At 40.2% G+C, this 10,755-nt stretch overlaps 1 protein-coding gene and 1 long non-coding RNA gene across 3 annotated transcripts; one reads left to right on the top strand and one right to left on the bottom strand.

Moving 5' to 3' along the window:
- Nucleotides 1-825: 825 nt before the first annotated feature.
- Nucleotides 826-7,986, bottom strand: lg12h5orf34 (linkage group 12 C5orf34 homolog). 2 transcript variants are annotated; one of them, XM_085474902.1, is made up of 11 exons: nucleotides 7,697-7,986; nucleotides 7,492-7,581; nucleotides 7,028-7,396; nucleotides 6,687-6,949; nucleotides 6,508-6,600; nucleotides 3,610-3,730; nucleotides 3,438-3,529; nucleotides 3,271-3,349; nucleotides 3,084-3,181; nucleotides 2,936-2,982; nucleotides 826-2,833 (listed from the first exon to the last, which is right to left on the bottom strand). In XM_085474902.1, exons 1-11 carry the CDS (start codon nucleotides 7,898-7,900, stop codon nucleotides 2,655-2,657), a joined length of 1,635 nt encoding a protein of 544 aa, XP_085331028.1. In that variant the 5' UTR covers nucleotides 7,901-7,986; the 3' UTR covers nucleotides 826-2,654. The 2 variants fall into 2 exon arrangements, with proteins under 2 accessions (XP_085331028.1, XP_085331029.1); XM_085474903.1 differs by having other exon boundaries at nucleotides 827-2,833; nucleotides 3,274-3,349; nucleotides 7,697-7,985.
- A 1,197-nt stretch (nucleotides 7,987-9,183) lies between these two features.
- On the top strand, nucleotides 9,184-10,066 carry LOC146696669 (uncharacterized). The gene is made up of 3 exons (XR_014923109.1): nucleotides 9,184-9,282; nucleotides 9,408-9,563; nucleotides 9,803-10,066. It is a non-coding gene; the product is annotated as an uncharacterized LOC146696669 (long non-coding RNA).
- The last annotated feature ends 689 nt before the right edge of the window (nucleotides 10,067-10,755 follow it).

Raw genomic sequence — 10,755 nt, 5'->3', positions numbered from 1 at the left:
ATTATTATTATTATTATTATTATTATTATTATTATTATTATTATTATTATTATTATGTCTACATTTAACATTGGTTTTGATTGAAAAAAAAACTTTCAATAATTCATGTCTATGAGTGGCTCCAGCTCGACCTTTCACATTTCATAGTTATAACTGATTACTTCGCTATTTTTCACACGTAAAATCTGTCAATAAACATTTAAAGTAGTTTATTCTGGTTTTTAAATATAATTTAATGATCTAATGTGCAAGTTATTATTATGCAGTTATTATTATTCATAAATTTTTTGTATATATCAAAAGTAAGTAATATCAAAAGTAAAATATCATATTGCAGCACAACTTCTTGTTAGTTAGTTTTTCCGCCGTTTTACTAAAGGCAAAACAGGTGTGAGAAAAGAATAATAATAATAACAATGAATGACTACAATGTTCAGCTTTTCAGGTCTTAATATCTGCAATAACCGTCTTGCACACTTGGTGTCACCCATACATAACAATGAACACTTTGTCAATCTGGGAGTGGACCGAAATGTGGCTTCACCATTTGAAATAAATAGACACTCTCTGAGTACAGGCGTATTTTGTCTGTTTGCAAATTAATTTCAACTAACAATTGAATGCATGAAAGAAGGTGACTTTTTCTCTTACTCTCTAAAAGCAATGACTCTACACACACATTCTGAGCTCTACTCAATTTAATGGCCCAATCTGAAACATCCAAAGGACAGAAGTATTGTATAACCTATCTATCTATCTATCTATCTATCTATCTATCTATCTATCTATCTATCTATCTATCTATCTATCTATCTATCTATCTATCTATCTATAATTAGTGAGCTAATCAGAAAAAAAAGTTAACGGTATGGCAGTAGCTTATAGCAGGCCTATTATATTTACATTAACATCAATAACATTAATGTATTCCTATTTTAAAATTAATATGAATACATTTTTATTAACAAACAGCCTAAAGGAAATAGAAACAGCTGATTAAGTCACTGAAAATAGAGAACGTGTAAAGTCACATGAGAAAGAGATATGATAGGCAACTTTATAATTTACTTTTGCTCTGAGCGCATCAGCTAGTGAACTGGAATCATCATAGATACAAAGTTATACAGTAGGCGATGGCTCTGTGATTCTTTCTCTTCTTTTAAATCCTCATGGGTTGTAATGAGAGATTTTATATTAATCTTCCCCATAATCTATGAGCTTACTGAGTGTATTAGGTAGATCATTCTGCTAGTGTACATGATTGGCAAATCAGGGATTTAAAATGTGTCAATAGTCACTCGCTCAAAAAAAATAAAAAATCTTCAGCCATAAACTATTTAGTTGTTTTGACTCACTGGGGCAATGGCAGCTGCTGTCTCCACTGGATGATAACAGAGACTGGGAAACCAATCTCTGCCGGTTGATTACAATGTAAACAAAATGTGCTGCATAGTTCACCAAGTTCGTAGTTTAATGCAACCAAAGATTATGGTTACAAGGGAACACAGATCTGGAAAATAGATTGAAAGCTATTCACCCCCTGACATTAAATGAACTGCAAAGAAGATTCAGATGCTTACTATTACTGCATCTATCAGTTTGGTCATTTAAAGAAGTTCAGTTCCTTGAACTTAAAACAATGTTTTGGATTACTGACTACCTGACAGAGAGACTGCAGTGCCTGGGACTGGATGGACCTCTGTCTGATTAGGTGATGTGCAGCACTGGAGCATCACAGAGGACTGTGCGGTCTCCATTGAGTTGTACAGATTTTCAGTCCAACTTCAGGTCATAGCACCTATAGAAATGCTGATTATTCTGCACTGCTTTGACAGGAGAAGCACTACAGAGCTGTCTCGTCAGAGCAATCTGAATATGCTTTATTTTGAAAGTCTGATCCCTACACTAAACCCCAAAATAGATTCCTTTTGAAATTTATTATATTGGATCTGCTGGAGCTCTGATTTTCCTCCCTACTGTGATCTAATGCCCTCCTGATGATAGAACGCAATCCGGGACATTGAGCTGAAAACCCCAGTCAGGAGAGCCAGCATAAACTATTTGCCAATGTTAATGTTTGAAGATGAGAACTACAAACAAATTGCATCCAGCATCTGTTAAAACAGCAAGGATTCATAGTGAAAGAGTCTGGGTGCTGAAGTGGCCTGGCTGCATTCCAAACCTTCCACTAGCTGAAAACATTTGGCGCAACATGAAATCAAAAATACAACAATGAACACCCTGGACTGCTGAACTGCTCAAATCCCCTATCAAACATCAATGGTAAACCATTCCTCACCCAAAAGTCCATCAATGGGTCTCCTCACTTCCCAGATGGTTATGGGCTGTGGTTAAGAGAACAAAGGATGCTACGCAGTGGTTATAAGATGTTTTGGTGCCATCAAATTCAAAATAAAACTTTCCCCCCCTTAAAATGTTACAATGTCTTAATTGAAACATTCGATTATGTTCCATTATGAATAAATTGTGTCCCAACTTTTTTGGGGTTGTTAAGTAGACTAAAATATTAAAAGTCTATGCAACCCCATTACATAGTAATACATACTTTAAGTATAATTCCATACAGTTTTATTATATTTTTTTATTGAGACAAACACACAAATATGGCTTCCTGCTTAAACATAAGGATTGTTTTAAGTTAGTGTGGCAGCAGATACGAGAGCGTCAATATCCTGAATTGCTTTGGATGTCCTTTGAAGAGCTTCAGCAACATAGTTGTCATTTAATGGCTCACAAGTGACGTCTGCAGGTCTTTCCTCCTCATCTGCATGTGCTTTTCCACTTCTCAGCACGTGACTGTTCTCCAGCAGAACTGGGCAAAGGATGTTAAAGAGCACACAGAGAAACCCTCAATACAGACATCAATGTTCATGTCAGCATCCCGTTGTATCTTGATCTTAGCACTGAAGGATACAGGTGAATCGCTTTATCTTCTCAAGCTCTGCAGCAACGAGCTCTGATCTAAAATGAACAGGAGGTCAAATGAACAGTACACACAAACTGTTAACACCTTTAATTTTATAACAAAATATCAACAGAGTGACCAGAAAAACACAACTTACAAACTGCCTGCTTCCTCTGTCACACTCATGCGTTGCTCAGCAGGCACAGAAATGGACACCATTTCTTCAAACGCTGCTGGTTTACAAAAATATCCATCCTGCAAACAGAAAGAGATTCAGTAACTGGCAGTGCACAAGCTTAAATGGTGTAAGCGTAGGTATCCACAGGTGTAACAGGAGGTACTACTACTTCGAGCTCTTGCAAGCAGCTGGGTAAGGCTGGACACTTCAATGACTTCAAGGCCTGGTTGTAGCAAGCCAGGATCCTGTAAAACAGTTATGCGATGGGTGAAGACCGGAAAAAATTAAAAGTCCTTTAACTCACCAGACTGCGATGAAGAGGGGGCAGCTTACCTGCTTGCACGACTCACAATAGAGCAAACAGAGTAGGCCTGTCCAAGCACATCAGGTGGAAGGTTGTTTAAATGGTAGGTTACCTCTTTGACCTGTGGTAAAGATGGGCTAAATTTGTAAGATGTTTTTTAAATGTATTGGTTAATCTCTTATTATAAAATTTAAAGTTTACCCGCCCTGACTGGAGTTCAGTTTTGTGATGCGTAAAATAAGAGTTAAGGTTGCGGTTAGAGCGGATGACTGATCCATCCCCTGGGGAAACCTCAACAGCTGAGACAGATCCACTCAGTATCCTACACAGCAGACATGAAGGTAAACACACTATTCTGGTGTAGATTTATGGACCATCTCCCACACTCTATACTGTACAACAATGATTTTTTTTATCATGAGTATGAAAATTGAAGATATCAGAGAACCTTTGGTGTTAGACTGAATCAACAGGAAGGATGCTTCTGCTCTGATTTATTGTTTTGCTTTCAGGCAACTGATGAGGCACAGAAGACTTGAAAAATGACAGCTATAAGTTGTCAGGACTATTTTTAATAAATAAATACATTCAAGCACTTTTCTGGTATTTTCAAAGTGAATCTTCAAGCCTTTAATAATAATAATAATAATAATAGATACTTTATTGATCCCCATGGGGAAATTACTTGTTTTTCTCTGCATTTGACCCATTCACTCTGTGAAGCAGTGGGCAGCCCACTAAGCAGGCGCCCGGGGAGCAGTGTGTAGGGACGGTACCTTGCTCAGGGGTACCTCAGGGTAGCCGTTAAGTGGATTCGAACCGCCGACCTTCCGATCATGGGGCGACCACTTTACCTACTGAGCTATCCCTGAAATAATAATAATAATAATAATAATAATAATAATAATAATAATAATAATAATAATAATAATGGATTGCATTTATATAGCGCTTTTTGGGGACCCTCAAAGCGCTGTACAATTCCACTATTCGTTCACTCTCACATTCATACACTGGTGAAGGCAGCTACAGTTGTAGCCACAGCTGCCCTGGGGCAGACTGACAGAGGTGAGGCTGCCATATTGTGCCATCGGCCCCTCTGGCCAACACCAGTAGGCGGTAGGTGAAGTGTCTTGCCCAAAGACACAACGACCAAGACTGATAAGACGAACACCCAACTCTTGAGCCACGATCGCCCACAGCACCTTAAAGTTGTGAAATAAATAATAAATGTTCGTCACTCTCCTGGAAGAGATTGCAAAAACAAGATACCACTCAAAAAAAAGAAAAAAGAAAAACTAAAGAGAGCTCTTATCTTGGATTTTTTTGACCTGTTGCCCTCAAGTCGACATTTTGATTAACAAATTACCTCTCCTTCACTTCAGATTTGGTGCTAAATGCTTAAAAGCCTACTATACCAAACCTACTATAGTACAGAAGATGTTTTGGTATTATCTAGGTAACATCACATTAGGGCTGGGCCATATCGTACCGTTCACGGTAATACCGTGTGGCGGAGGCGTGGCCCCGGGCGCAGCTGCAGGGGAGGAGTGGAGCGGAAGGCTCAACAGGGCGGCACTGCGAGGCCGGTAAGAACAGCTGATGTTGTTTATGGACTGATGATGGTCTCCCTCCGCTGTGTTTATAGTGAGACGAGGAGGAGCGGCCAGAGGAGAGATCAGCTGGGCTCGTGAGCTGTCAGACTGTGTGACTGAGTCAGCTGTCAAAACAAGAACACTTGAATAAATGTGGAAGTTGGCTGTACCTACCTGTGTGTGCGTGTGTCTGTGCCTGGTGTATTCCACATACCGGTATAATGTTGGGCAACGATAAGAAAATGAAATATCGCGATAGAATATGGGTAAAACGCGCATGCGCAGTGCCTTTGTTTTCATACGCACATGGCAGAAAAAGCATGGCGGCAACGGAGAATAAGAAGGGCGAAAGCGGATCGTTGAATGAAACAGATGAACCAGAATTGGCTGCTGCAACTTCAGTGGTGTGGAACTGGTTAAGCTTTCATCCCTCAGATACACAATAAAGCACTATTTTTGGTAGAGCATGCTAGCGGGCCGTCGTTATTACCGTGTTTATTTTGGAAAATACGGCACACTTGAAATCAATCCTTTGATTTTTCTAAAAATCAACAGTGTCCCTTATCATCCCGTGTGCCTTATGTATGAATTCTGGTTGTGTTTACTGACCTTGAAATGATTTTATGTGGTACACAGCGCTCGAAAATCTGTCAAATATTTCACTTTGCTAAGCTACAAACCTGCACCGCTTGATGGATTGTCGGAGCATTACCGCTACCGTAGGCAGGAGCCTCACGGGGTGATAAGTACTGTGCTTCAACATAATATTACGGTATTGAGTGTATAACCTCTTTTTAAGTTTTGTGGATATTACACATGGTTATGCTGAGGATATGTCAACCAATTTCCACTGGAAATGCCTTTTGGTTAAACTGTCAGCAAGGAATTTGCATTTCGACTGTTAAATTTATATATAACAACTGTGCTTTGCCTGCACCAGTGTGTGAGCGTGAATGAATAGTGGAATTGTAAAGCGCTTTGGGTGCCTAGAAAAGCGCTATATAAATACAATCCATTGTTAGTGTCAGTTATATCGTAATCGCAAATTTTCAAATGTATATCTTGATAAATATTTTTGATCATATCGCCCTGCTCTACATCACATGATATGAAAAGTGATGTCAAAGTGATCTATTTATACCATTGGAGCCTCACACACTCAGCTGTAGACCAGACGCTAGTTAGGTTTGCGAGGATTAGTGCTCAGAGCAAAGATTCTGAGCTAACAACATAAATATTAGTGACATTAGAATGGCCCATAAGCTGTCAAACACAATAACAACAGAGTTTCTCTCTGGTTAATCCAGTCTAACATCAACCATCATTCAGAGCTTTTTTTTTTAACAGTGGCCTTAAGAGATCAAACACATTGCCACTTAAGAAAACACCAATGAAAATAAACATTCTACAAAAGTTAAGTTAGTTAGTTAAGTCTTCTTAACTTGCAGTGCGTTTGACCTTTCAGGGCCACCGTAATTTATGCCCTGAAGACCTGCACAGTTACCTGTAAGTGACTCCCTGACACCACACTACCTTTACCATCTCAGTCGGAAGGTCTGTGTGTTCTTCTTTGGCCAGGGGATCTTTAACCTTCCACCTTAAATACACAAGTACGGAAGCTTAAATCAGCCACTGAACAATATTGAAATGGTTTACAAAATGCTTGTTTTTAAATCTACAAACCTGTGCCGATGAGGCGTTGGACACGTGAGAGGCAGCGCCTGAGGAACACGGGACCTTCTGTCTTCACAGGATATGTCCAATTTGTTTATTGTCTTGTCTGATTGGTTCGAACTGCTAGCTCCTCTATCCGCTACATCTTTAGCTTTAGAGAAACGAGCTCCCCAGTGATGGCGAGCCACGGAAAGAGGGTAGGCCCATTTGGGAGCAACTGCACAGCATGAATGATGCTGGACCACTGTGGTGGACTGGTACACCTGTTCAGGCTGGAAAGAGAAGAAAAATCAATCATCCTATCAGACTTTAGATACATTGGCATTATTATTATTAGAAGGAAGTACTACCTTTTGGTGCCCATCGCTGATCATCTGAGGAGAACAAGACCTCGGTCTGGTCAGCATTGTCCTCATGTTTCTTCTTCCGTGCCGGACCACTTCGGTGTGATCACTGGTATTATCGGGTATTGGACTGCTCGCTTGCTCTTGTCTGCCGTAGCTATCATCTCTGCTCACTCGCTGCACACTGCGGTGCTGATTACGAGCAGAACTGAGGCTGCACATGAACTCCACTGTGAATTCTTCACCGGAGGATGACAGCACCAACACTGCATGTCCCTCCTCTGACCTGACGATGGTCTCGCCTCCAAGTCCGAATTCAGCCAGAGAGGCTGACACCTCTGGCCAATGTACAGCTGAATCAATGCTGAAAAAAGGCTGTATGAGGAAGTGCAGAACATACAAAGAGAGAGTAATTACACTGCCCATAGTCTAAGGGAGTAACACAGTGACTAGCAACCAGTTCTTTATACCTTTTTGTTCTCAGCAGAGATAAGTTCATGTGGCAGATATGGTTGACGGGCATACTTATTTCTAAATGCCAGTGCAGCCAACATCAGCTTCTGTAATAAAAACAAGTGACGTAATCACGTTGAAGAAAGTCAGATGAAGGCAACACGAGAGGCACAAAAGCAATACAGTTATTTTTATAGAAAACCTCATACGTAGTGCCGATACCTTGTATGTGCTGATGGTGAACCTGGTCCTCTGTCGGACTTTCTCAGCGGGCTGCAGTGGATGTCGGCGGGAGTCTGAGGCTTTCACCAGCAGGAATTCAGAACCGCACGGCGACAGCTGTAACCGCGCTCCGTTCCTATACCGGATATCTACCGACTCATCCTCGTACATGATCATCAACACGGCACTCTCGTCGGTTTCCATCGTAAAAAGGAGCCCGTTGCTGCGACCGCGCCTATAATCAAAACATTATGACGTTGTTACGTCATCAGGTGGAGACGCTTACTATTGGCGCGCATATCGTGTGAGACCGGAAGTGTCTTTTCTAAAAGTAAATAAATAAACCCACATTATTATTATTATTATTATTATTATTATTATTATTATTATTATTACTATTATTATATAAAAAACACATCTAAAATAAATTGACCAGAATTACCGAATTATGCATGACACTGATATTTATATTAAACCCGGTTATGTGGAAGTGGAACAACTGGGCCGCACTTTGAGCCAGAGATATCTAAAGGTGATTTTTTTTTTTTTCAAAAACCATTTTAATGTGTGTGGTAATGGGGGAAAAACACCAGTACTCTTTTAATGTCAATATGAATGACATTTATTAATGTATTCTTAGATCATAAGATCCTTAGAGAACAAGTGGAGAGCCTGAATGCGACCAAAAATGAGCTGGGTGTGGATGACGACACACTGCAGCAATGGGTGGCCGATGTGTAGAAATGGGCTGAAGGTGAGTCTCAATATAATGCACTCATGTATAACAATAGGACCCACCATGGCCTCATTAAAGAACTTAAGGTAGAATTAAGATCTTTCTGACAGTGTCAACAAACAATGAAAAATAAGCCTTGTAAAAGCAGAATTTATGGTAGAGTTGTTGCGTTTCATCAAATTGGATAGAACCTGGGTTGAAATGATGTTGTACTAGTTGGTTTTATAAATCTGAACACCAACATACTTGTTATCTAATGATAATGCAGCACATGAAGGCTACAGATGTCTTATAATGAATGTCATCAAGTCAGTGATTACAGAGTCCACTGTAGTTTGGTGACTGTTACTCATCCTGTATTCTGATTAATATTCCTCTCACTTAGAAAGTGATCAAACTGATGGCAGCCTTGGAGCGTTGCAGGCACGAATAGAGGAGCTTGTCGTCATCATCAGAGTGCGAACACAAAGTCTTTACAGACAAAATGGTACGTCCCAGTTTCTTTGAAATGGACCGTTTGATACTTAGTTTGTACAGCTACTTTGTAAACAGAATAAAATCAGCTCCAGGTTTGTTTGAGCTGGATGTGATTTGTTCTAGCAAACAAATTGATGAGTGTAGATTAAAATGTAACTATATACATTATGTGAAGGTGTGAATTTTTTATGATTATTTACAGATGGCAACAAGAGGCGACACAGAATTCGCAAGGTCATCTTAGTTGAGAAGAAACGCTTGGCGGCGGCTGCTGCTGATGACTACAACAAGCTCGCTGAACCAACAAAGCAAATCGTATCCAGTGATGCCCTCATGCAGACCGACATTTGGCCCTGGCAGAGCACAAGTGAACGTAAGCTCTTGATTTCTAAATATCCTTTTTAAACAAACTCCCAGTATCTGAGCAGTAGTTGAATGTTTTGTTCTTGAATCATAATATGCTACTATGTTTTCCCATCTGATATTGTTAAACCGTAGCTGCTGCTGACCTCCGGACAAAGAGAAAGGTCTTTGAGAAGGTGATGGCTGTGAGGCGCCTGAAAGAGGAGGAGATGATCCTTTGCAGGGAGATGCGGCATCACTGGAAAGTGTTGCGAATGTGATCTGTGGTGTTGGGGACAATCTCCTCAGACTGTAAGCACATCTTTTATTTATTAATTTTTTGATGAATCGATTGAAAATAAGAGCAGATGCTAAAGTATTACTAGATCTTTTACCTATATCTAGATTGCTAGCTAACACTGCCTTCTCCCTTTAAAAAAAAAAGTTTAATGACAGGATCCTAATTCCTTGTGTTTATGAGGTGAGGGTTTTTTTGTTTGTTTGTTTGTTTTTTGCTTTACTCATATTTATTTGTTTTGTTCTTTTTACAGCCTCCTTTGTTGGCATGTCGGAGGATGCACAGAAGGGACTCTGTAGCCTGGTTTTAAAAAAAGAAAGAAAGAAGTGAACTGAAAGCTGAAATGCTCAAAGTAAAGGACGTGTACAAGAGAATCCTCAGCCACCAACCACTCCTGGAAATGGACTCGGAGGAGGAGGAAGACATTCCAGACGATGCCACTGAGAGTGATTTGAGCACTTCTGATGAAGACTGATTGTGTCATCATTGATGTTATGTTTGGTAAAATAAAAAGTTAATCACATCTCTGTTTAATGTGATTTTTCAACAGACATTTTACATTTTGAGAAGAAAAATGGAATTTCCTTGGTGCAGTTGTTTACCCTGAATCATTCTTTCCCATCTAATTTAATGACTAGTGTACATGTTCAGATATGATAACACAATTTAATTTATGGGATGCTTTCTGGGCTGCTCAAATTATCACAAAATTTAAAAGCACCAGGCAGCACACTCACAAGTGCATTTTTTTGTTCAGTGTTTTGTCGAAGAAATCAACAAGTACAATTGAGATGTTTGCTGTAGTGGTGTTTGTTAAGAAGCATGCCAGCACACTGGTGAACTGACTGTCCCAGAATGCACCCGAGCCAGTGACTCGCCCCAGAGCAAATGAAATTGCTTATCTAGAAAGACAACCGTCATCAAAGAAGTAAAAGAGTAGGAAACGAATGGTAAGGGAAGGTACTGTGGGGTAGGAAAGAAAGGCCAGAGCTGTGCAAAATGACCTCCAGCAGGCCACAAATGTGCACGTCTGCTCAAACGGTCAGAAACTGACTCCATGAGGGTGTTATGAGGGCCCGACGTCCACAGGTGGGGGTTGTGCTTACAGCCCAACACTATGCCGGATGTTTGGCATTTGCCAGAGAACACAAAGATTGGCAACTTTGCTCCTCATGGATGAAGGCAGGTTCACACTGAGCACTTGTG

Source organism: Copadichromis virginalis, linkage group LG12 (assembly GCF_057382275.1).
Source record: "Copadichromis virginalis isolate Kocher_CV1m ecotype Utaka linkage group LG12, C_Virginalis_male_GT1.1, whole genome shotgun sequence".
Classification (NCBI taxonomy): domain Eukaryota; kingdom Metazoa; phylum Chordata; class Actinopteri; order Cichliformes; family Cichlidae; genus Copadichromis; species Copadichromis virginalis.
The sequence above is the reverse complement of the archived record's forward strand: the minus strand, read 5'-3'. Positions and strand labels throughout refer to the sequence as shown.

Coding starts and splice junctions, on each gene's coding strand:
- lg12h5orf34 (XM_085474902.1), bottom strand. CDS start 7,900: ATGGAAACCGACGAGAGTGCCGTGTTGATGATCATGTACGAGGATGAG. Junction 6,950..7,027: donor TCAGCGATGGGCACCAAAAG/GTAGTACTTCCT, acceptor TTCTCTTTCCAG/CCTGAACAGGTGTACCAGTC. Junction 3,731..6,507: donor TGTCAGGGAGTCACTTACAG/GTAACTGTGCAG, acceptor TCTGCTGTGTAG/GATACTGAGTGGATCTGTCT.